The 25,487-nt window shown below is 47.4% G+C and overlaps 1 protein-coding gene and 2 long non-coding RNA genes across 6 annotated transcripts in view; 2 read left to right on the forward strand and 1 right to left on the reverse strand.

Annotated features, from left to right (window-relative positions):
- LOC112646601 (uncharacterized) overlaps positions 1–1,460 on the forward strand; it is a 30,906-nt gene extending 29,446 nt beyond the window's left edge. Inside the window, exon 3 of the long non-coding RNA XR_003127741.3 lies at positions 1,097–1,460. This is a non-coding gene — a long non-coding RNA (uncharacterized LOC112646601). The remainder of the gene's footprint in view (positions 1–1,096) is intronic.
- On the reverse strand, positions 1–9,414 carry LOC125755171 (uncharacterized). Of its 2 annotated transcripts, XR_007410983.1 has the most exons (4): positions 9,281–9,414; positions 8,827–8,953; positions 4,699–4,865; positions 9–607 (listed from the first exon to the last, which is right to left on the reverse strand). It is a non-coding gene; the product is annotated as an uncharacterized LOC125755171 (long non-coding RNA). The 2 variants fall into 2 exon arrangements; XR_007410982.1 differs by lacking the exon at positions 9,281–9,414 and having other exon boundaries at positions 1–607; positions 8,827–8,951.
- On the forward strand, positions 8,893–23,592 carry MARVELD3 (MARVEL domain containing 3). 3 transcript variants are annotated; one of them, XM_049110713.1, is made up of 3 exons: positions 8,893–9,143; positions 12,329–12,456; positions 22,011–23,592. In XM_049110713.1, the coding sequence occupies exons 1-3, from the start codon at positions 8,893–8,895 to the stop codon at positions 22,646–22,648; spliced, it is 1,017 nt and encodes a 338-aa protein (XP_048966670.1). In that variant the 3' UTR covers positions 22,649–23,592. The 3 variants fall into 3 exon arrangements, with proteins under 3 accessions (XP_048966670.1, XP_025282528.1, XP_025282529.1); XM_025426743.3 differs by lacking the exon at positions 8,893–9,143 and adding an exon at positions 9,261–9,713; XM_025426744.3 differs by lacking the exons at positions 8,893–9,143; positions 22,011–23,592 and adding exons at positions 9,261–9,713; positions 16,613–18,222.
- Positions 23,593–25,487: the final 1,895 nt, after the last annotated feature.

Raw genomic sequence — 25,487 nt, forward strand, 5'->3', positions numbered from 1 at the left:
TGTGACTATCATAAATAAATAAAAATTTAAAAAAAAAAAGAAAGGCACCTCGGTGGCTCAGTGGTTGAGCATCTGCCTTCAGCTCAAGTGATATCCTGGGGTCCCGGGATTGAGTCCCACATCAGGCTCCCTGCAGGGAGCCTGCTTCTCTTTCTGCCTATAGCTCCCCCTGCTTGTTCTCTCTCTCTCTCTTTCCCTGTGTCAAATAAGTAAGTAAAATCTTAAAAAAACAACAACAACAACAAACTAGTGATAATAACCATCGGGGATAGCCTCCACAGTGATCCTTGCCTTCTGGTGGTCATGCCCTCGCATGGTTCTTCCACATGCAATAAGGGCTGACCTGTGTGACCAGTGATTCCACTGAGGAGGTGATAGCATGTGACTGCCAAGGCAAAGGTCAAAAAAAGCATTGCAGCTTCCACTTTTATTTATTTATTCATGAAAGACATACAGAGAGAGAGAAAGCAGAGACATAGCAGGGAGAGAAGCAGGCTCTCTGCAGGGAGCCTGATGCGGGACTCGATCCCGGGACCCCAGGATCTCGACTTGAGCTGAAGGTAGATGCTCAACTACTGAGCCACCCAGGAGTCCCAATAAATAAAATCTTAAAAAAAAAAAAAAAAAAAAAAGGTGTTAGTAGGATTGGTTTCTTCTAAGGGCTGTGAAGGAAAAAGAGTCTGCTCCAGGCTTGTCTGCTACGCTTGCCAATGGCCATCCTTTCCCTGTCTCTTCACACGGTCTTCCCTCTATGCATGTCCATCTCTGTCTTCAAATGTCCCCCCCCTTTTTTTATAAGGACACCAATCATATCGGATTAGAGGCCCACTCTAACAGCATCATTTAACTTGACTATGTCTGTGAAGACTCTATCTCCAAATAAGGTCATAGTCTGAAGTACCAGAGGTTAGCAGTTCCATATATTTCCCCTCCCCTTCCTCCAACAGGAAGACGTAACAGTCTTTTACAATGACAGTGTTTTATGACATAATGCTAAGAGAAATGGTAACAACAGCAAACTCTCACTTGGCATTTTCTATATCCCAGGTAATGTTATAAACGCTTTAAATATGTTAAACTCATTCAATCCTCACAGCACTCCTATGAAGTATCAGGATCCTCATGCAGCCAATAAGGAAACTGAGGCAAAGCAGAGCAGAGGTAAGTTATTTTTCAAGGTCACATAGCTAGCAAGTGGTGGAATCAGGCTTTGAACCCAGGCAATTTGGCTCCACAGACCACTTAACCTCCTCCTCATACTGCAAAATGGTATATATTATATTTACAACAGTATTAAAATATGTAAAAAAACATATTTTTACAGAAAAAGTCTTAATAGAATATGCAAAAATTAAAGTAGTTTATAATTATGAGGAGTTATTTGTTATGTTACATTACTTTTACAATTAATACATAACATGCATTTATAGACTTCCTAAAAACAAAGGATGCTTTGAAAATGCTTCCGCAACCTGAGAAATTTCTTAAGAATACCATAAATCAAAAGATCAGTGATAGGCAGCTGGGTAGCTCTGTTAGTTAAGTGTCTGCCTTCGGCTCAGGTCACGATCCCAGGGTTCTGCGTTGGGTTCCCTGCTCAGCAAGGAGCCTGCTTCTCCATCTCTTTCTGCCTATAGCTCCCCCTGCTTGTTCTCTCTCTCTCTCTCTCTCTCTCTCTCTCCCTGTGTCAAATAAATAAATAAAATCTTAAAAAAAAAAAAAAAAGACTAGTGATAATAACCATCGGGGATAGCCTCCACAGTGATCCTTGCCTTCTGGTGGTCATGCCCTCGCATGGTTCTTCCACATGCAATAAGGGCTGACCTGTGTGACCAGTGATTCCACTGAGGAGGTGATAGCATGTGACTGCCAAGGCAAAGATCAAAAAAAGCACTGCAGCTTCCACTTTGGTCTCTTGGATCTCTTGCTCTGGGAAAAGCCAGCTGCCATGTGTGGATACCCAAGCAGTCCTATGGACAGCCCCACTGAAGAGGAACGAAGGCCCCCCAATCACAGCAGCATTAACTTGTCCACCATGCGAGTGGATGACCTTTGGAGCAGATCCTCTGGCCCCGATAAAGCCTAGATGACTGCAGCCCTAACCAAACTCTTGGCTGCAGCCTCATGGGATTCTCATGAACCACCCAGGCAAAGCACTCCTAAATCTCTGACCCACAGTGCCCCCTGCAAGATGTCCACAGCCTACTCCCTGGAAACTGAAAATGTCACCTCACATAGCAAAAGCAACTTTGCAGATATGATGAAGTATCTTAAAATAGGGAAATTATATCCTGGATTATCTGGGTGGGCCTAGTCCCTGGAGCCTGAACTCTAACATGCCTGGACTCTAAATCTTTTAGGGGAGGGGTTGGGCAAAAGAGGGCTCTAAACTTTTTGCAACCTTTTGAAATGGTAGAAACTGTAGGAAGGGTGATTCTTTTTTCTTTTTTTTAATTCATGATAGTCACATAGAGAGAGAGGCAGAGACATAGGCAGAGGAAGAAGCAGGCTCCATACAGGGAGCCCAACTGTGGGATTCGATCCCGGGTCTCCAGGATCGTGCCCTGGGCCAAAGGCAGGCGCCAAACCGCTGCGCCACCCAGGGATCCCGGAAGGGTGATTCTTAATTATGTACGTGGACAGCTTACACTGAGAGGAGTCCCCCAGGCTCTGAGGGCTGAGCCTGCCCTCGATAATTTTTCTTCCTCTAGAGAAATGGGTGCTTGTGCATGAGGTATAGAAACTATTTTTTGTTTTATTTTGTATCAGAAAAAAAATTTTAAGATTTTATTTATTCATGAGAGAGAGAGGCAGAGACACAGGCAGAGGGAGAAGCAGGCTGCCAGTGGGGAGCCTGATGGGGGACTCGATCCCAGGACCCCAAGATCACACCCTGAGCCAAAGGTAGATGCTCAACCACTGAGCCACCCAGGTGCCCTGGGCTGTGAGCTTTAAAAGATAGTCTTGGGGCCTGGGTGACTCAGTTGGTTAAGGGACTGACTCGATTTCAGCTCAGGTCATGATCTTAGGGTCATGAGAGCAAGCCGTGAGGAGGTGCTCAGTAGGGGGTCTGCTTGAGATTCTTTCCCTGGGCCCCTCCCCCTGCTCACAGGCATGCACGCACACAGCGTTGCTGGCTCTCGCTCTCTCTCTCTCAACTAAATAAATAAATCTTAAAAAAGAAAAAGTCTCATTCACTTAGGAGTCCACACAGTTCCTGATAAATAATAACAGGGACAGTAGGACAGTAGTAACAGCTAATACTTTTATAGTACTAATATATCCAACCACTGCTTCAAGTGTTTTACACATATTTACACATATTCATCTGATTTAATTCTAGGAGATGGATACAATTACCCCTATTCTGCAAACAAGGACACTTGGACACAGAGAAGTTGAGAAACTTCCAGGTCACTTATTATTCGGGGAATACTGAACTAAACTGAACTGTGTGCTTTCTGTATCACACCTGAGATGAGAGAAATAGAGTTACCTAGGCCCAGGTGGGCAGGGAAAGGCTCAGGCTGAGGGACAGGGACATGCTGGGGAGGCCCCAACCTGAGCCTGTGCTGCCTCCTGCTGGCCAGCTCTGCCCTCGCTGCAGGCTTAACCAGGTCACAAGTCCCTCCGCCACCTGAGCTGGAGTCTGGAGTCTGGTGACCAGCATAGGATGTTCTAAGAGGGAGAGGGAGCCAGGGGATCATGCAGGGACTATGCAAGGATTGCCTCTGGATCCACTCACCTGAAGGACTTCCTCCTGTTAGGGATGGCTGAATGAAACCACTCAGAGTTAAGAACAAAATTGGGAAAGTAAACCCTCTGCCCCAAATTGCCTTAAAAGGTACCCCAAACCAACAGAGATGTTTATTTTTATTTACTTATTTTTAAAGATCGTATTTATTCATTCATGAGAGATACAGAGACAGAGGCAGAGACACAGGCAGAGGGAGAAGCAGGCTTCTCACAGGGAACATGATGCGGACTCGATCCCAGGACCCTGGGATCACGACCTGAGCCAAAGGTAGATGCTCAACCACTGAGCCATCCAGGTGTCCTGAAATGTTTATTTTTAGGAAAAAATTTAGGTGAGAATTTGGATTAGTTTCACATTAGGTTAGGCTCTCCTTTAGGATGGAAAATTGAATGCTAATTTATATTAATAAATTAGTTCTCAAACGGGATGCTTCATGGAACTATTAAAAAATGCAGATGCACAAAAAAAATGCAGATGCACAGGCTTTTGTGAGCCTGCTAAGTCAGAAGAGGCCGGGTATACTATTTCTCCTCAGGGCTAGCCTCTCAGCTACATTTTCCCAAACCCACAAAGCATCCCACTTTCCCAGTTTAAGTGAAGGCAATGCCCTTGCCTTTGTGCTTCAGCAGAAAACTGTTATTTTACAACTCTGCATTGTAGATAATCGATAGCAATGCAAAAGAAAAAAAGTTTTGCCTATAGAGATGCAAATTCTATTTTGTCTGGTAAAGATTCAACTGATTTTCCCTTTCCTCCTTGCAAGCAATCAGTTTTGCCTCCTTCGTACGCTCATTTATCATTCCTGATCTACACTGGGTATGTTCTTTGGATTTTCTTTTGAATCTGTTGTAACACCTGCCTGATTCCTTCAGTGATGACTGAGTTACATAAAATGTTTAGCATGTGTCCATTTTATATCTGAATGAGAACTGTGATCTTACCTTTTTAGGACATTTCTTGTTAACACACCAATGGCGAGTACTTTCTTTTTCTGCTCTTTGGCCGTCTGCTCATGGTGCTCTTTGCTTTGGTTGAACAATCAAGAAGTTTCCTCAGAAAAGAGCTCCCATCCTTGTTACCTTCCACCATGTGCATAATGTCAAGGGTTCTGGGAACAAGGTAGATAACCCAAAGGTTTTACACTTCTAACTAAGGCAAAAGAGATGTCAGAGTATTGGTTCCTAATCTCTCTACAAAAACAAGAACATACACTAAACTAAAATTAAATAAACTCATCAGATTTTCATTGGGCTCTCACTCAGTCACCTTACTTACTCTTTTCCTCACTATCAAATGATTAGTTATTGAGCAATGCAAATTCTCTGTGCAATGAAAATGGCAAAAACATGGGCAGCCCCGGTGGCTCAGTGGTTTAGCGCCTGCCTTTGGACCGGGGTGAGATCCTGGAGACCCGGGATCAAGTCCCACATCGGGTTCCCTGCATGGAGCCTGCTTCTCCCTCTGCCTGTGTCTCTGCCTCTCTCTCTCATGAATAAATAAATAAAATTAAAAAAAAAAACATATCATTCCAGGGAGTTGACTGGCTAGAGAGACAGACTATACAAATAAATGTAAGTTTTCAAATAAAATGCATGTATTGAACCAAAACTGCAACAAATTTTTCAATTCAAAAAACTTCCCTACTCAGAAAAGGGAGAGGCCAAGATGAGCTGGAGTCAAGGAATGGACAATGGTTATCCTCTGCTAAGTAACAAATCCAATTTCTCCCCCTACCCAACTTCGAAGCATAAGACAACCATGTTCATGGATCCCGTGGGTCAGGAATTTAGAAACAACCAGTGAAGATGGCTTGTCTCTCCTTCACAATGGAGCAGGAACTGAGCAGGAAAATTCAAAGGCTGGAGGTGATTCAAAGACTAGGAAGGGAATCATTGAGCCTTCATTCAGCAACCCCTGGCAGGTGACATGGGTGATCAGCTGGGACCACAGCTGGGGCTAACAGCCACAACACCCACACATAGCTTTTTCATGTAGCCTAGGATTCCTCACATTACTGTGACTGGGGTCCAAGAGGCAGGATTCTCAGAAAACCAGGAGGAAGCTCCATGGCCTTTTATGACAGGCCCTAGAACCCATGTTGTCTCTTTTGACACATTCTATTCAGGGCCAGCTTCCAGGATGTGACCCGCTCAGTCACCCAGGACCCCATGCTTAGAACAGCCCCATCCCTGGTTTAATACTCTGCCTTTACCATCTTGAAATTCCTAATATTATTTACACAAAGGGCTCCCCCTTTTTATTTTGCACTGGGCCCCACAAATTACATAGCCAGCCCTGAATCTCTTCATCCAGGTAATCACAAAGGCCTGTCCAGGCTTATGGGGGGGGGGGGGGGGCGTCATTAGATAGAGACTTTCTTTTTTTTTTTTTTAATATTTCATTTATTTATTCATGAGAGACACACACACAGAGAGAGGCAGAGACACAGGCAGAGGGAGAAGCAGGCTCCATGCAGGGAGCCTGACGTGGGACCTGATCTGGGGACTCCAGAATCACACCCTGGGCCGAAGGCAGGCGCCAAACCGCTGAGCCACCCAGGGATCCCCTAGATAGAGAATTTCTGTCTTGATGGAGCAGTGGCAAGGTTCTGGAAGAGTATGTGGGACTCGAGTTGTGACCTTTTTTAGAAACGGTAAATTTGCCATAAAAGTTTTGTGGAGAAGTTAAGGCACTATGTGGACTTTGGAAAGACTTTGCTCCACAGCCTCCCACAAAGATATATCCAGGTCCTCCTCGTTCCACAAAGCATCCAAGGAGAGTAAAAAAAGAATACTTGTCTGTCCATCCTTCCACTCAGCAAACCCTTACTGAGCACATAAGGGGGAACATTTACAGGTGACTCTTAGAGACCTCAGTAGGTCTCTAAGAGTGTTCAGAATGACAGGGTCTGTGAAGGCAGAAGAAAAAGCAAAGGGTGAATAACTGTTAAAAAGAGAGAGAGAGAGAGAGAGGAGAGAGAACTAGGGGCCCCCGGGTGGCTCAGCGGTTGAGAGTCTGCCTTTGGCTCAGGTGGTGGTCCCAGGGCCCTGGGATCAAGTCCCGCATCAGGATCCCCACAGGGAGCCTGCTTCTCCCTCTGCCTGTGTCTCTGCCCTTCTCTGTGTCTCTCACGAATAAATAAATAAAATCTTTAAAAAGAGAGAGAGAGAGAGGGAGGGAGAGAGAGAGAAAACCCAAATTGGAGTCATCTGCCCCCCTCCCTGGCCTCCAGTAACAGACCAATAAGAAGTGGATCAAGGTAAAGATACAAAACAAACCAAAACAAAACCAAGGGAAAGAAAAAGGTAAGGTGGTAAAGGCATGGTTTATTTGAAAAGAGGGTTCCAGGGCCCCAGCACTTTGCCACCTCATTAACCATTCCGCGTCTGCTTGTTCGCCAGGTCTCCTACACAGTCACACCTGTCCCAGGCTCAGAACAGGATGCTGCTGGAATAAACACTGGTGGGAGGCCCTAGGATTTGGCCCACAGTGCTTCTCTAAGATAATGTCGGGCAGGTAGGCCTGGACCACCCCCTCCTGGGGTTCCTCCTACCTCACTCAGCACTTCTTAATCCTTTTCCAGTTTAGCTCTAAGGGCTCCATTTCCCTGGGGCTCTGCCGGAGGCCTTCCTAGGCATTCTAGTTCCTCCCTCAAAAGGCCAGCACCTTTACAAGGGCAGAGTACCTCGCCCCACCCCGACCTGCTCCAGACTCCTTCATCCATCCCTTTGCCACTGGACGTCTACACCGGCATGAATCCTAGCCACATCGAATTTAGCACGTCCAAAATGAAACTCCCCACTTTCCCCCCTACCTTCTTCCCTCAGGCTTCCCATTTTGGTAAGCAGTTGCTGCCACCGCTCTCACTCCTCCACATACTTAAGTTCTTCCTCCAAACCACAACTGGGATCCACTCACTTCTCACCAGCAACTGAGTCACTATCTCCCCTCACTCAGTTGCTCTGGTAACTTCTTAATTTTATCTCTTGCTTCTAAGCTTGGCTCCTTATCATTCAGCCTCTACACAAAAGCCAGACTGGTCTTTTAAAACCGTAAATCAGGGACGCCTGGGTGGCTCAGTGGTTGTGTCTGCCTTTGGCACAGGTCTTCATCCTGGGGTCCTGGGATTGAGTCCTGCATGGGGCTGCCCCTGGGGAGCCTGCTTCTCCCTCTGCCTGTGTCTCTGTGTGTCTCACGAGTAAATAAAATCTTTAAAAAAATAAAAATACAGAAATAAAACCATAAATCAGGGGTACCTGTGTGGCTCAGTGCATTAAGTGTCTGACTCTTGATTTCTGCTTAGGTCACGATCTCGTGGTCATGAGATCGAGCAGCCTTCGAGCTCCATGCTGGGTGCGAAGCCTGCTTAAGATTGTCACTCTCGGGCAGCCCCGGTGGCTCCGCGGTTTGGCGCCGCCTTCAGCCCAGGGTGTGATCCTGGAGACCCTGGATCGAGTCCTGCGTCAGGCTCCCTGCATGGAGCCTGCTTCTGCCTCTCTCTCTCTCTCTCTCTGTCTCTTGTGAATAAATAAATAAAATCTTAAAGAAAAAAAAAAGATAGTCTCTCTCCCTCTCCCCTTCTCTAAAAAAAAAATAATAATTTTTTAAAAAGTGACTCAGAGCAAGTCACTCTCTTGCTCGAAATCCTTCAGTGTTTTCCCCTTACTTACTGAATGAGAATGTGGCCTCTTCACCGTGGAGACCCTATACTACCTGCCTGCTCTCACCTCTCAGCCTCATCCTATTCCCCACTCGCTCCCCTGGAACCTGGTTTCAGCTTCTCTTTCTGGAACATTCTCTCAGCCATCCCCACGGCTGCCTTCCGGGACTCACTCAACTCAAAGATCCCTTCTCAGATCTGCAGAAAGAAACCTGCCTTCCTCGTTAACTTCTAGACAGTCTCTGCCCTCAGTGCCCTCTCTTTTCCCGCACATGCTAAGAGGGAAGCTCCTTGCAGCCGCTAGAGGCCGCCACTGTGTCCCCAGGGCCTGCTGGGTGGGCGCTCGCGTATCCTGGTCTAAAGGATTAATTAACAGGCGGAGGTTCCGTACGCTTTCAAATATCCTTACTTGGCAAAAAAGGAAAAGCCGCGTGTTCTGCGTAGTCGTTTTGAAAGTCTGACACTGTTGTAGTAGATGAACTGGCCTCAAGGCCCCTGGACGACACAGTTAGAAGGACGGCGGGGCGGAGAGCGAGCTAGAGGAAGGAAGAGACGGCTGGGAGGCCGGGGGCAGAGGACCGAGCGACGGGGTGCACGGGCACGCTCCGGGGATGCCACCCACCTTTCGGGGTCACCGAGAGGATGCGCCAGGGAAGGTGTCGGCGCCCCTCGGCGCGGAGAAGCGAACCGGGGCCCCGCGCGCCCCCTGCCGGCCCGCACGCCCAGGTGAGCGCCTCCGAGCCCGCCGCGCCGCTGCACGCGCACGCCCAGGTGAGCGCCCCGGCCCGCCCCGCCCGCCCCGCTCGGGCCCGCCCCGCCCCGGCCCGGCCCGCCCCGGCCCGCCCCGCCCCAGCCCTGGCCACCTGCCCGGGAAACTTGCGGTGGGTTGTTGCCCTCGGGTCGCTCCGGGGCGCGGACGCGGGAGCGCGCCATGGGAGATACGCCGGGGGCTCGCGAGCCCCGGGCCCGGCCGAAAGAGCGGGACCCGGAGCGGCAGCCCCGCCCGGACCGAGACCGTCACCCCGAGCGCCAGCGGGACAGACCCGGGGACCGGCGCCGGGAGAGGATCGGGGCCGAGCGCGGGGACGGGCACCGCGGCAGGGGGAGGGACCGGGACGCTCGCCAGGACGGCGACGGCGACCGCCGAGCTGGGGAGAAGGCCCGCCGCGGCCGGGCGCGGGAAGCCCCCCGGAGGCCCGCCGGCCCCGCAGCCCCGCCCCCCTGGCCCGCGCCCCGGGAGACCCCGGAGCCGCCGCCCCAGAGGAGGGAGCGCTTGGGGCCCCGCGGCCCGGCAAGGTGAGGTGGGTGAGGGGCGCCCCGCGGCCTGGGCTGAGGCCCCCTGCGCTGCCCCGGCGCCCCCGGCCCGCGGCCTAGCGAGTCAGCGCCGCCCCTCCTTTTTGCACTTAGAGGTGGCCTGGAGGGAGGGAAGGCCTTTCGATGCCCCCGCTTCTCGATCCGAGCCCGGTTGACAAAGTAGAAACCACGGCTTGTAGCAGTGGCCGTGCGGGGCACCTGGTAAGGAGGAAGAGAACCTCAGGACGGGAAAGGGAGGGGTGGAAGGAGGTTAGGTAGGTGGGGTTAACCTGAGGCTCCTCCCTGACCTCCCCACACCCCACCCCGACGTGCCCTAGGACTGCCCGGGGGCTTCAGACCCTTGCCCTGTGCTCCAAAACCAGCCTCCCAAAGTCCTGCCAGGGCCTGATAAAGTCAACCCAATGAGGGGTTAATAATAACCAGGTGTACCCTCTTCTAGGGGGAGCTGGGAGAAACGACCTTAACCAAAGAACTAAATCTCCGTAAAACTCTCCACTGAAGGACAGAGATTCCCCAGCTTTGTCGGAGAAGTCTCTCTGGGCAGCCTCATTCAAACCCCAAGATTGTTTCAGATCCCACTCCTCTGAATGAACAAACTGCCATCTCTATCTTGTAGAGCACAGAACTCCCTTAGGGCCTTGCGAGGTGAATGCATCCGCTGTTCTGGAAGACTCGGTGAGCGTAGGGATGGAAGGGAAGAGAGGAGGCAGTCCTCGACTCCACACTCCCTTGGAAAGTCGGTCTTTTTTCCATCAAGCATTGCATCCAACTCCGCAGGTGTTACTGAATGCCCAGGTTATGTGCCAGGCCAGTAAGGAGACAGGTACTGGAGTGATGACTGCCTTCTGGCTTTTGACATCTGCCCTCTTCTTTAAGGAAGAGTCAGGCTCCTATCTGCTGTAGGGATTTGGAGGCTTAAGCTCAGTCTCTTTCCATGTTGTGTCCACACAGCGGGAAAGCTGTTATCCTGAGTTTATGTTACATTATCTAAAACCAACTAGCCAGACTTTGACAAAGGTTGTGCCCAGATACAGTCACAGGAACTACCTGTTGTTCATCCCTCACCGAAGCCACATTGCATTAGTAGCTCCAGAGCTACCTTTTGAATTTCCTTATAAACCAGGGTCCTAATCCCCCCAGCCCCAAGGTGAGTGAAGGGAATGCTTTTGCTTTTTTGGCTCATAGCCAGTTCAAACCAGTTGCTGGTTTGAAACCAAAGGACAATTTATCTCCACCTTTCTTCTACACAATAAGCTTTTATTTAATGAGCAGGATGAAGGGGCTAGGGCTCCATTACTTAATGGGTGAGATCTACTGACAGGGTCCACACTCTGGTAGGAGGCTGACAGGTAAACGTGCCACTGCAGGGGAAACAGATTTGGAGAGAACAGATCCCCTGCCTGAGATCTGGAAGATTTACTGGAGGATATTGACTTCAAAGCTGAGCTCTGGAAAAGGAGAGGAAATGAAAGGAGTTCCAAGCAGAGAAAGAGCTTCAGTGACCTAGAGCATGGGAGTGTAGGTCATCTTTTGGGGGGGGGCGGGTAGCAGTTCTCTATGACTGGATCTGTGAATGTCAAGTTGTGAGTGAAGAGAGATGAGCCAGGGCCTCCTGTGCTGTGCTAAAAGTTTGGACTTTATCCAAGGCTACGAGAGTTTAAGGATTTCAAATCCAAGAGATCCGTAATGAGAATACTGGAAGGATCCTTGGAGCCCAGCAGATAGAATGCAGCCCCCACCACTGCATCCCAGACAAAGCTCAGGGTCTGCTCAGGGTATGCTGGACAAAGAGGGGGAAGGAAGGAAAGTGCCAGCTCCAGCAGAGGAAGAGGGAGAGAGGGGAAGACATCCAAAGGTGTCTGTGTTGCCCATATGCCTGGAGAGTTATTGTGGATTCAGACCTTTCCAAAGTAACAAGAGAAGGAAGAGAATGTCAGCCTGGGCATCAGAGCCTTGTGAACATAAACTAGCTTTATTTTTTTTATTTATTTATTTATTTATTTATTTATTTATTTATTTATTTATCTATTTATTTATTTATTTTCATAAACTAGCTTTAAAGAAGGCCTGGTCCATGCCGAACCGAAAAGTTAGGCTCACAAAGGTGGGTCCCTGGTTACCTGGTTAGATAGCTCCTGCAGGCGGACAACCCAGCATCCAATCAGTGCTCAGAATTATAAGCACAGTAGCTTAGCAGTGTTGGGCCCCGTGTTTAGATGCCCTCTGGGGCCACTAAACCAGAGAATTCTCTGGAATACGAAATGCTGCGGCAAATTTTGTTTCTGTTCTGCACATTTCTTTATTTTTTTAAAAGATTTTATTTATTTATTCATGATAGAGAGAGAGAGAGAGAGAGAGAGGCAGAAACACAGGCAGAGGGAGAAGCAGGCTCCATGCCGGGAGCCCGGCGCGGAACTGGATCCAGGGACCCCAGGATCGTGCCCTGGGCCCAAGGCAGGCGCCAAACCACTGAGCCACCCAGGGATCCCTGCACGTTTCTTTAATGTCTGGGCGCAGCATGAAATGTTCAGTGTTCCAATACTGAACAAGCTATTGAATTTGCAACCCGTAATGGCTGTGTGTGTTTTTGGTTATAGTGAACCCACTTCAGGGAGATACCTGCCCTCGAACCCCAGGTCTGGACTAGAGGAAGTGGAATATTACCAGTCAGAGGCTGAAGGACTCCTGGAATGCCATAAATGCAGATACCTGTGTACTGGGAGAGGTGAGCCATTTGGGAGGCATTTTGACGTTTTACTGTTTGCTGATGGTTCTGGAAAGAGTCTGAGCTGGTGAAACAAAAATTCAAGCAGACTTCACTTTTGGGTTCTAACATTTTTAAGATTTTTTTTTTTTTTTAAAATTCATGAGAGACACAGAGAGAGAGAGAGAGAGAGAGGCAGAGACACAGGCAGAGGGAGAAGCAGGCTCCATTCAGAGAGCCCGATGCAGGACTCGATCCCGGGACCCCAGGATCATGCCCCGAGCCGAAGGCAGGCACTAAACTGTTCAGCCACCCAGGGATCCCCCTCATTTTTATTTCTAAAACAACAGGAGGTTCTCATTAAAAAAAAAAAAAAAAAAAAAAAAAGATAGAAATATCTGAAAGGTACAGCTAGATTTCCAGTGCTTCTTTTCAAATGTGCCCTGGGGGCTGAGGGCTCAGGGTCTGGTGAGGCAAGGAGCCATGCGAAGGCTTTAGATTCAGGTGGAACTGCAGGTAGAACCAGCTTTGAGCTGCCAGCTGTGGGAGGGCTGAGTTAGAGCCCTCTAACCTGGAGGGGCAGCCTGGTAGCAGTTCATGCCACAGATGTCTTAAAATTTGTTGCCTGAGACCCATAGTAAGAAATATATTTTACGTTAAGACCAAGTTCATACACATACGCACGTAAAATGGTACTTTAACATTATTATATGCCAAGTATATGGGTAATTTCTACCCTGTTTCATTGAGAACAAACAAAAACAAAAAACCAGTTATTAGAATGTGCACAGTTTGCAAAAACACATACATAATATCATGTGTTAATTCCAAACATGGTACCCTGAGTTCCCATCCAAGCACAAGTCCTGGCCTTGCCAGCAAAGAAGAAAATCTGGTTTGCCAGGGTGAGCCCTTGTGGCTCACATGACTTGGTGAGAAATTTTTCTAGGCTGCATATGACTAAGGGGGAAAACCTCTCAGCCTAAGGGAGAGAAATCAAGGAACTTGTACCTGTAAATCTATTGTAGGATGATTCCAATGGTGCACATAATTATGGGATTTTGTGGACCTTCCGTTAAAGAGCTCTAGGCAATCCAGATACCAGAATCTGCACTCTAATTTATACTTATTGGTACAACTTAATTGCTTCTAATTTGCTCAATAATTCCTGAAGCTCAGAGAGGTATAGTAAGATAACCAAAGCCACACAGCTATTTAGAACAGCTGGAATTGAAACTTAGAGCCTAATTCTAAAGCCTGAAACAGTTTACTTGCTTGACCTTTTTTTTTTCTTGATGATAAAAATAATAGGAATAAGCCAGAGGCCGGTTAACAGATTTCTCAGTAGAAATATGTTTTCCTCTGTGTTTATTTTACCAAGAAGCGAGGGAGGCACTTGAGACTCCTGACTAAAACACACTTTGATTTAGCTTTGACTGCTTCTGGCTATTTGGCTTTGGGCCTACAGGTTGTTTCTGAGTCAAGATCGTGAAAGGCTGGTTTAGCAGTCAGAAGCTAACCATTGAAGGCTTACAGAGGACTCTGGATGTTCAGAGACCCACATCAGGACACAATACTTGGTGTTGTGTTGAGAGAAACAGTCACTGAACACCAGGAACTTGTCTCCAGCAGGAAATGCATGCCTGGGTAAAGGTCACCCAAAGATTTTCAGCCCTCTTAGAGCAGATCTTTTGTGACTCTTTTTTCCTTATCGGTGAAATCATGTCCTCTTCCAACAAACTGGTGGAAGCAGGAGGCAGCCTATGGCCCTCCCTGACTTCCTAGGGAGACCCTGAAGTTTGGGCAGTGAGCCATACTTTTGGAAGTTCAGTGTAATAGGACACTGGTACTTATGAGCAAGTCTCCTCAGATACTAAAATCTTTAGGGGTTGAGGCTAATGATCAGATTAAAAGTATGTACAAAAAAAAAAAAAAAGTATGTACAACTGTCCGTGTGTGCATATCAGATCCGCAAGGGATCCTGTGCGTGTACAAGTTGTGCTCATTTATTATTTGGAGGGATGGGTGAGGAGTTGCAGGTTCCTTGGGAAGAAGGTGCATTTCCTGCTCCCCTCCTTGGCTCCCTGATTTGGTTGGAACAGTTTCTTTTTCACCTTTGTTCTTTCCTTTTCCCTTTCGACTGGTAGTGTTCAAACCATGATGTTTGCGTTCAGATTGTGGCCTGAATTGCACATCTCCCCCAGCCCTGCTTATTCTTTCCTAGTTTTATTAAAGTTAAAACAGGAACAAGGGGTTGTAGCAGCTCTGCCTTCGCCACACTGTATTAAAAAATATATATATTTGTCCCCATACAACAAGACGTTGGGAAAACTCTATCCTTTATCTTGGAATTATTCAAATTCATTGTGGTGTTACTATACTTCCTTTAAAGATATGAAGTATATTTATATTTGCTGAGATAGAAATGTTCATACTATATTCTTTTTTTAATCACTTAGTTTTTTTTTTTTTTAAGATTTTATTAATTTATTTGACAGAGAGCACAAGCAGTGGGAGCAGCAGGCCAAGGAAGAAAGAAAAGTAGGCTCCCCCGCTGAGCAGGGAACCCAACGCGGCCCACGTCCCCGCTCTGTACTTCTACTTCCAGCGCCTCTCAGGATCATAACCTGAGCCAAAGGCACGTCACTTAACTGACTGAGCCACCTAGGTGCCCCCATACTATATTCCTTAGTGAAAAAATAGATTATATAATAGTAGATAGGGTAGGACCATATTCTTCACCTACAAGCAAATAACAGCAAAAATTATGCATATATGACAGAAGTCCAGAAGAAAAAATAAAGGTCACAGCAGTTATATTTTTAATTGGTTGGATTTTAGGTAATTATTACATTATATACTTTTGTCTGTATTTTTTTTTACAATCAGTATATATATCACTTTTATAATTACAGAAAACAATAATGCTCTCTGCATTTTGGGGAAAAATCGAAGAGTTTATAGACAATACTTGAGAGCATATCATTCCGATTGGAGAATGTGTAGATGTAGCACAGCTTCATATGTAGACCAACTGGACAGAGGCACAAAATCTGGTTTTCTAAACATCAGGCAGCTGCTAACAGTCTACTCCAAGTCAGCTGACCTCCTAGAACTGTTCGGAGCATATACAATTTCCAGCTCAGAAGCACCCAGCTTTATAGAGTCCTGAGAAAAGCCACACACACAAGAGTATGTAACTGTATGATTCCATTTACATGAAATTCTAGAAAGGCTAACCTAATTCCTAATGGCAGAAAGCAGATCAGTGATTGTCCGAGCAGGAGGGTAAGGGACTGACCACAAAAAGTCTCTTGGGAACTTTCTGGACAGAAGAGCATGTTCTGTATCTTGACTCATTGTGTGGCTGGTATATTTGTCAAAACTCAAGCTGCACACGTAATGGTTCTTTTGTTCCATAGCAGTTATATCTCGAAGTTGCTTTTAAGGAAAGCAGCCAGCTTTGGTGCAAAAGCTGCAGCACTGTCCTCATCCAAGACAAAGAAGCCGAGGGTCCCCAAGAGAATCTAGCCCTGTGAAAGCATCACAGCCCAGATTTGCTCTTTGGGGAAACTAAAAGAAAACAAGTTAAATTTTAAGCAGACCTACTTAGTTGAAATCTAAGAACAATGAAACCAATTTCATTTAATTCAGGAAGCCCTGTGTGTTTAATTAACTTAATCTTTCCTGTTTCTGATGTATGTCAACCATGGTTAACAATTTGTTGTCCCTTCCATGCTTTTTTCCAACTTCACTGTATACTTTAAGCTCTGTGTCATTTCCTTCAAACTTGGAGAAGTTTCCTCTTTCAAACCGAAGAAAGCCACAAAAGAGGAGGTCACCCTTTCTTAAGTCTTTTTGGCAGGGAAGGCCTGGGGTGAGGATGCGCCTGCCTTCCATGTAGGGTGCCTTTCTTTCTGGGTGGTAACTGGCCGATCCCTCCCACCGCCTCCCTGGCCCGCAGCAGGGCAGGCGCTCTTTTGAGGGTCACTCTTCTTAGCCCAGAGTCCCCGCGACATCCTTTCCAGAGCCTGCGGGGAGGGTTCCCCGCTGCATCTCAGGCCTCCCGGGGCGGAATAGAGGGCCTGCGAGCTCCCGCGGGGAAGCTGAGCAACCCGGCCGCGTCTCCGGGGACCCAGGGGACCCCTGAAAGTGGTAACGCGCCCTTCTTTTGCAGCCTGCTGCCAGATGCTGGAGGCGCTCCTGAACTTGTTGGTCCTGGCCTGCAGCTCTGTGTCTTACGGCTCCACAGGGGGCTACACGGGCCTCCCCAGCCTGGGGGGCATTTACTACTACCAGTTCGGAGGGGCTTACAGTGGCTTCGACGGCGCGGCCGGGGAGAGAGCGCAGCAGCTGGACGTCCAGTTCTACCAGCTGAAGCTGCCCACCGTCACCACGGCCATGGCCTGCGGCGGGGCCCTCATGGCCTTCTGCTGCCTCCTCGTGCTCCTGGGCGTGCTGCGGGTGCCGTGGCACTGCCCCCCGTGGCTGGTGGCCGAAGGCCTGCTGGACGTGCTCATTGCCGCGGCCCACGTCCCCGCTCTGTACTTCTACTTCCAGCGCCTCTCGGCCGCCTACGCCTCCCCCGTGTGTAAAGAGAGGGAGGCTCTGTACCAAAGCAAAGGCTACAGCGGCTTCAGCTGCAGTCTCCACGGCGGGGACATAGGGGCTGGAATCTTTGCTGCCCTGAGCGCTGGGGTCTTTGCCGTGGGGGCCGTGCTGGCCATCAGGGGTTACCGAAAAGTCAGGAAGCTGAAGGAGAAGCCTGCAGAGATGTTGGAGTTTTAGGCTTTTTAGACCGTCCTGCCCCGTGGGAGTGGTGGAAGTTACTCTCAGGGAGTGCTTTGTGGCGGGACTTGCCAACACGTGCAGTGACGGGCCAATCTGGCATCCTGGGTGAAGCTCTGGGTTACACGGGGCAGGATTCTCTGATGGAGCAGGCCCTGGTTCTAGAGCCCTCTGTTGGTGAGCGATGAAGCAAAATGATTGAAACAAAGCAAAACCAGAGGTCAAGGCCCACAAGGAAAAGGCGTGGGCTGCAGCAAAAGGCCCCTGTGATGAACTCGAGGGAGAGAACCAAGTGGATCTGAAGAACTTTATCTTCAAAGTCCATGAAAAGCCATATACCCAGGAGACAACATTCCAACTTGAACTTTTCTAAACACAGCTGTGTGAAGCAGGTGAGCTCCAGAGTTTTTCCACACTGAGGCCTCCGATCCTTCACCTCCTTACTGCTCTGGATGCAGGGTGTAGGGAGGCTGGGAGACTCTGCCTGTAAGTTGGAGGTAGGCGTGGGCCAAGCAAAGAGGAATCAGATTAATTCACTGGGTTGCAAAAAGCTATGCTAACAAGCCCCTCACAGTGGCTTTGAAAACTCAGTGTTTTAAAAAAAAAAAAAAAAAAAAAAAAAAAAAAAAAGAAAGAAAACTCAGTGTTTTGTACCTCTTGTAAATGTACCGTTGTATGAAGAATTAAACCCGACATCTGGAATTCAGGATCCATCCATTATAAAAGAATGAAAAATCTGTTCCAACAGAAGAATGCTACTTTTGGCCAGACAACTTCACGGGTCCTTATTGCATGTTAAATTATGACTTCTGGAACATTACAATATATTCTTGGTACAAGTGAATATGTTCTTTGCTTTACATGAATCTTCTCTTTACTTCTCTTTACTAACACTCTACGCTTAAATACAGGCAACTTGTCACATTTAAAACGTGAATTCCATTTCGGTCTAGAGAATGAAATAAATGCTTGTATATGATTAGGCAATTTTTTAAAGAATCCTTAAGAAAGTGTGAAGAGTATTTGTTTCCAAAGAGAAGGAGATTTTATTTTTCATTTTAGCATAGCTTGACTGCATGTTTCTGTTTTATTTTATTTTTTATTTTTTTATTTTTTTAAATATTTTATTTATTTATTCATGAGAGACACACAGAGAGAGGCAGAGACATAGGCAGAGAGAGAAGCAGGCTCCCTGTGGGGATCCTGACATGGGACTCGATCCCGGGATTCCAGGATTATGCCCTGGGCTAAAGGCAGGTGCTCAACTGCTGAGCCACCCTGGCATCCCTATTTATCTATTTATTTTAATATTTTATTTCTTTATTCATGAGAGACACAGAGAGAGAGGCAGAGACATAGCCAGAGAGAGAAGCAGGCTCCCTCTGGGGAGCCCAGGTTGTGGGACTCCATCCCAGGACTCCCTGATCACGTCCTGAGCCAAAGGCAGATGCTCAACCACTGAGCCTCCCGGGTGCACCTCAGTGTTATTTTAGATAAATAAGAATATTGATTTATTCCCCTCTTTTTTCTTTTCTTTTTTTTTTTTAAAGATTCTTTTTTATTCATTTATGATAGTCACAGAGAGAGAGAGAGAGGCAGAGACACAGGCAGAGGGCGAAGCAGGCCCAATGCACCGGGAGCCCGACGCGGGACCCGATCCCGGGTCTCCAGGATCGCGCCCTGGGCCAAAGGCAGGCGCCAAACCGCTGCGCCACCCAGGGATCCCTCCCCTCTTTTTTCATATTTACAAAGGCAGAAGTACATGTATAAGCAGAGTATTACATGATCAGCCACAGAACCAGCCTCACCCAGAAAGATCCCATTTATAACAAAAATCTCATGTCTGCTCATATCTGTTCTGGCCTCCACTTCCCTCTATAGAGCCCTCTGCTCCCTTTCTGGACACTTGTCCCATCCCACCATCGAGGTAAACTGCCAGCGCTAGCAGTCACCCTTGTTCTCTTCTGAGAGCTGTGAATCTTTCCGCATTAACAGCAAGGGCGGAAATACGTGAGCCTGTTTGAGGTTAGTCGCGAAGCCAGGTACTGTGCTGATCTTTAGTGGCCGTATTCCTTCCGCAGACCCAAGAGCACTGGACCCGGCGACAGACCATTAATCCTCTCAACTGTTGTAGCTAGTGGGGTAGTTGACAACATCTAGGTTTATTTCATTTCAGCCTAGTGGATACATGCATGGATCATGACTCTACTGTTTTGGCAAAATCTGTCCCAGAAGGAAGACCAACGTTCAGCTTTCCCCATCTTGTAGTAGGACAGTATTCCCATCTCCCTTTGAGGGTGAGACGTTAACATGTTTGCAGAAGGAAAACCTAGGCAGGGACGCCTGGGGTGGCTCAGGGGTTGAGCGTCTGCTTTTGGCTCAGGTGGTGATCCCAGGGTCCTGGGATCAAGTCCCACATCAGGCTCCATGCAGGATCCATCAGGCTCCATCTCCCTCTGCCTGTGTCTCTGCCTCGCTCTCCGTGTCTCATGAATAAATAAATAAAATCTTAAAAAACAAAAAACAAACAACAACAACAACAAAAAAACACAACCAAACCAAAAAACCCAAAGTAGAGAAAGATATTGGATGTAGGGGTTAACTACTCCCTCTGAATTTGAGTGATGTTTGGGCCAAGTCGTTGGCTCTGCTATGGGGAACAAGTGGCCTGTCACACTGCCTGGGTAGAGAGTGGGCACTTCTGATGTTATTTTCTGATTTAGCTTAGAGGAATGTAGCTCCTCAACTGTCAGGGCCTTTGGCTGCTGTGTCCCGTGGACCTCCTAGGAATTTGTGTGGGCCCAGCAGGAGTTAGAATCAGCAACCCCAGGAGCTGGTGCCCCTAAGTACGTTAGAGAGCTGGATTTAGCTGCCCAGTTTTTAAATGTTGAGGTACTCCCTAGGGTATTAGGCTTCCTGATTTCTGGGAAACCACACTCCTCATTTGTCCCATTTCTTAAATCTCCCCCTAAGCCCCTTCCATTGTACAAAGGTTACAGAGTAGCATCACCATCCACTTGCATTAATGTTTTATGATTTTCCAAGTATTTGCATGTACTTGCTTTCATTGGGGCCGCACCCCAGCCCCTCGGGATAAGACAGGCAGCCACTACCTTCATTCGCCAGGTGAAGTGTGTAGACCCCTCGAGTCCGTGACGGAGGCAAGATCACAGGCAGTGAACTGTTGGGGACGTGAACCTGGTGTTCCCCCTCTAGGGTCATATGCTTTTCTTTTCTCATCTCTGAATCCTGGAGAATGACAGGAGACAGGAGACATTCTAACAGAAGTATACCTAAGCCAAGGCCAGGGCCTCTGTCAGTGATGAATGAAAGCTGACCTTGGACAAGAAGATATTCAATCTCCATTCACCTGTTGGTTCCTTAAACTCATCAGAAACCCCCAAGTGAACAGCCCCCATGCCCATCAGTTGCATAGACTGGTCCATCCACATAGTGGCATTAGAGCCCACGTAACGAAGTCTGTGGTCACTGTAGGAGCTGATCTGAAAACATCTCCAGGAACAGTAAATGAACAAGACTCGGAGCAGTGCCTGTGGTATGCCTCCTGGTGAAAAACGCAGGGAAGGGGAGATGAAATGCAGATTTGAGTGTGCTTTTATTTGCATAAAGGAACACTGGAAAGTTACTTTAGGAAGTAATGAAAGCAGGTGGGGGCAGAGAACAGGATGGACAGGGACAGGAATGATTTTTCTCAGTTCATTCCTTTTTTATGTCATTTTTTTTAGTTTTTAAAAACTTGAAAATTTGAAATAATTTTAGATTCACAAAATGTTACAAAACTAGCACAGAAATCTTGAGTATCCTCCACCCAGTTTTTCCACAGAGCTCACAGCTTGCATAACTATGGTACGGTACCACCAGCAGGGCATTGACCATCCATAGAGCTTTAGGTTTCACCAGTTTTACATGCATTCATGTCATCACCATGATCAGCTGTCCCATCGTCAGGCATGGCTAGGGCTCCCCCCTTATAGTCACCTGCAACCCCTCCCCGCTTAGCCCCATTCACCGACAACCATGGATCTGTGCTCTATCTCCATAATTTTGTCATTTTGAGACTGTTACATAAATGGAATCATACAGCATATAACCTTTGAGACCGGCTTTTTTTCTGCTCATGACAATTCCCTTGAGATCCTTCCCTTTTACAGCAGAGTAGAGTTTTCCATGGTACGACTATACCTGTTTAACCACTCGCCTACTGAAGGACATGTGGGTTTCTGATTACTAGGCTATTACAAATAAAGCCACTGTGGGCTTTCATGTACATAGTTTTGTGTAGACTTTTTTTTGTTTGTTTCTTTAGGATAAATACCCCAGGAGTCCAGTTGCAGGGTCACAGGGTAAGCTTATGTTCAGGTTTTGAAGAAACTGACAAAGTTTTTTTCACAGTGTCATTTTGTTTTTCAAACATGAATATTAAAAATAAAAAACTGGGGTTCCTGGGGCACCTGGATGGCAGTGGTTGAGCATCTGCCTTTGGCTCAGGTTGTGATCCCGGGTCCTGGGATCGAGTCCCATATCGGCCTCCCCTGGGAGCCTGTTTCTCCCTTTGCCTACATTTCTGCCTCTCTCCCTGTACCTCTCATGAATAAATAAAATCTTAAAAAAAAAAACCCACAAACAAACAAAAAACCCTGGAGTGCCTGGCTGGCTTGGTTGGAAGGGTATACAACTCTTGATTTCAGGGTTGTGAGTTCAAGCCCTACACTGGGCATGGAGCCTACTTGATGTCAGTGTTAAATCCCGCATCTCTCTCCTCCTAGGTGTGGTACAGATAGTGGAGGTGATACTGAATGGGATGGTTCTCATGTGTGTCGTGGCCTCCTACTTTGTCCTTGCTGGATTCAGCGCCAGCTTCACCAGTGGTGGCGGCTTTGGAAACAACTACTACTCCCCATTTGAGGGCACGGAGCTGGAGCAGGTTCGGCAGCTGGACCAGCAGTATACGGTCCTCCGGGCACCTCTGATTTATGGTGGTGTGGCTGTGTCTCTGGGGCTGGGTGTCCTCACTATGGGTGTTTTACTCCAAGGAGCCAAAAGCCTAACCAAACTGTGGGGGAAGTGGCTCCTCCTGGAGGCCGCCTTCAGCCTCCTGGCGGCTCTAAGCTACGGCGCAGGCATTGGCATTTACCTCCACGTAGCCTTGCAGATCAATTCCACCGACACTTGCAGAGCACGAGCGAGGCTCTATGCCCGCAAGGGTCTCACCTGGATGAATTGCGAGCTGGCAGGCACGGACGGAGCAGCAGCCACCTTTGCCTGTCTCCTGGTGATCATGTATGGGGCCAGCGTGGTGCTGGCGCTGCGGAGCCACCGGGAGCAGCAGCGCCGCAAGGAGGGCCAGGCGCAGCCCCGAGAGTACCATGACGGCCCGGAGTACCTGTGGTCAGGAACACTCTGAGACCTTCTGCAGCCCAACTGGCAACCCATCTCCCTTGTTTCTCTCCAAAAGATGTGACCCTTACAATGACACATTAGACAACCGTGGCTTCCGCATCCTTGAGTTTCCGTACGTTCCCTTCGGTCCCAGCACGAAGCTAGATGATCACGGCAGTCTTCTATCAAAAAGTCTTTGTTGGCTGAGACCTTGGAAAAAATACGTCCACCTCTGCAGCAAAGAGCAACATCAGAAGCCTGGGGCCGCCCCATGGTGTGGCTCCCCTATGGGATGGTAAGATGATAATGACACAGAACTAAGGGGTCGGGCGTTCGGAAAGGGAGGCTGCACGTCAGGGGTAGGCAGGCCCCACTGCAGAAATAGCGGGCCTGTCCTAACTACTCAGAGTCACCCAAAGAAACATGCCATTGCTCCCTGGTGTTTGGTCCCAGGGGAATGATTTTAAATCGGTTGTATGACTGACTTCTGAGTAATTACATTCTGACACTCCTAGAAGGAAACTGGCCTGACTGCCTGGCTGCCAGGGAGCCTTCCTCCCTTAGAGACGGGGGCGATGCTTGGAGGCGATGCTTGTCCCATGCATGTTCTCCCTCCCGGGCTCCTGCATCAGGGCAGAGAGAAAATGCGGTTTTGCCAGCATTCCAGGTTCCTTTTTTGTTGCAAGTCATTCATTTGGATTTCACACTCCAAAAATATGTTTTAATGTCCTTAAATGAGGCTTTCAGAGAGTGAGAAAATTCATGAACTTCTTAAATGCATTAGTTCAGTTGATTTCAAAATAAGAACAGTTAATTTTACTAGACTAGAAGGACGTATCGGAGGCTTCCTCATTTTTGCCTGCCCTCTAGAGTAGGCAGGGTGTGATCTCTCATGACCCTGGATTGTTTTTGTAATATAACAGATCATTAATGCTGAATAATAAAGTTCTTCAATGATTTTAATCTCAAGTTTTATAGCTGTTCGTAGACTTTTACAACTGGTCTCAGATCTTCAGTTCACGTCTGACGCACCTCAAAATTCAGATTATCATAAAGTTTTCCCCTAATTGCCCTCTTGCTTTTCGATACCTCATCCTTTTTTATTAAAACAGTAATATCACTGTTTTACTTTCATATTGTAAATGAGGTTAAACTATTAATAAACTCAAATATTTAGTACATCTCCAAAAACAGTATTTCCACAATGCAATTTTGACAATTTCAGATTTTCTAAATATAGTAAGAAACTAGCAAACATAAGCTCTTTCAACATATACCAAAATGGCTGCTAAAAGAAAATTAAGTCATTGTCATCCCCTACCCCCTAACTGCTCTCCCCTCTGGAACATATTACCTCTCCTCACCTCTCACATCCTTTCAAAAGCTATTGCTTAGAGAACATATCCAAGCCGAAAGATCAAAGCTAAACGTCATGCAGAAATGGGAAAATATCTAATTCTACTTCTATAAAAAGTAAAGCTTGGAGGAAAATAATCAACTGAAAATCTACATTATTAGGTTAACATACAAATGTGCCACAGAAAGTTGCTTCTGCTGTCACCCTCAACCTTGAGGCAGTGGCCAGCGTCCCAGTTTTTACCGAGTGGTAGACAAGGAAGTTTAACAGCAGCAAAACCCAAACAACCCATTCCTCACACACCCCCAGAACAGAGTATCTTCCTCTCCACCCTCCCAACTATTTTCCATCTGGCATTATTCCCTGAGACATGTCCCTGAGAGCTTTACCTACGTCTGGGTCTTCAGCTTGATAAAATGTGGACTCTGGCCTATCCAAACCCCAAGACTACGCCCAGAGCAGCTATGCTACTGCTCCAGAGAGTCTCCTCCTGAGGGATCAGAGTCCACCCATCACCATAATCATAACCTTCCACCTGTGGAGTTTCAAGTCCAAGGCTTAAGCAAACTTCATCTTATTTACTATCACTTGTCTGATACACAAGTCAGGATTTATTGTTCACTTGTTACACATGAGGAGATGAAGGTTCGAGAAGGTTAAGCGGCTTACCTAATAGCTGGCATTTTATTGGCTGCTCACTGTATGCCAGGCCCAGTACTGGGCTGAGGCAGCATTTGCACCATCTCATTCATACTCACAACTGATGGGAGAGATGGTATTATATCCATTTAGCAGTTGAGGAAAACTGAGTCTTAGGCTATTTAAGTTCCCTGAAGTCAATAAAGTCAAATCTTTTCTTTTTTTTAAGGGAGGGAGGGTAGGGCAGAGGGAGGAGGAGAGAATCTGAAGCAGGTTATATGCCTAGCTTGGAGCCTGATGCAGGGCTTGATCTCAGGACCCTGAGATCATGACCTGAACTGAAATCAAGAGTTGGGACGCTTAACTGACTGAGTCACCCTGGGGCTCTAGTCAATCTCTTAGGCAGTAGAAACAAAACTTATCCATAATATTCAGAACATGTTCTGAGACTTATGTACTCTAAGTGGTTTTTGGTGAACCAGGGAGTATCACGTGAGGTAGAGAACACACTCAGAGGATCTGACTGCCATCCTGGTGTAGAGGGGAGTCTCAAAGTCCTGAGGCACCAAAGCATATAGATGGTGACTCTGAGCCCAGCACATTTAAGGTGCTCACAAACAGCTAATGTACCAAGGTTTTAATATGTTCGTTCTGCTAGATAAGGGAGAAGCCTAACCTTATCTTGCTTGGAAACCCAGAGATTATAGGAGACAACCTGCAGGGAAGGGAGGGAGTGGGAGATAATTTAGAGGCTTAGCTGGATTTTAAGTATTTTGTGAGTCAAAATGCATCCCAACATCTGAAGTTCTGACACCAAACCTTTACATTAGGACAAACACGACGGGTAGATTATCCAACTGGCTCCTCT

The sequence above is a fragment of the Canis lupus genome, chromosome 5, assembly GCF_003254725.2.
Source record: "Canis lupus dingo isolate Sandy chromosome 5, ASM325472v2, whole genome shotgun sequence".
NCBI lineage: Eukaryota > Metazoa > Chordata > Mammalia > Carnivora > Canidae > Canis > Canis lupus.

Bases quoted from the DNA above. Each gene is read 5' to 3' on its own strand.
- MARVELD3 (XM_025426743.3), top strand. From the start codon at position 9,349: ATGGGAGATACGCCGGGGGCTCGCGAGCCCCGGGCCCGGCCGAAAGAG. The intron at 9,714-12,328 runs GTGAGGTGGGTG...TTTTGGTTATAG, and splicing joins GGGCCCCGCGGCCCGGCAAG to TGAACCCACTTCAGGGAGAT. The intron at 12,457-22,010 runs GTGAGCCATTTG...CTCTCCTCCTAG, and splicing joins ATACCTGTGTACTGGGAGAG to GTGTGGTACAGATAGTGGAG.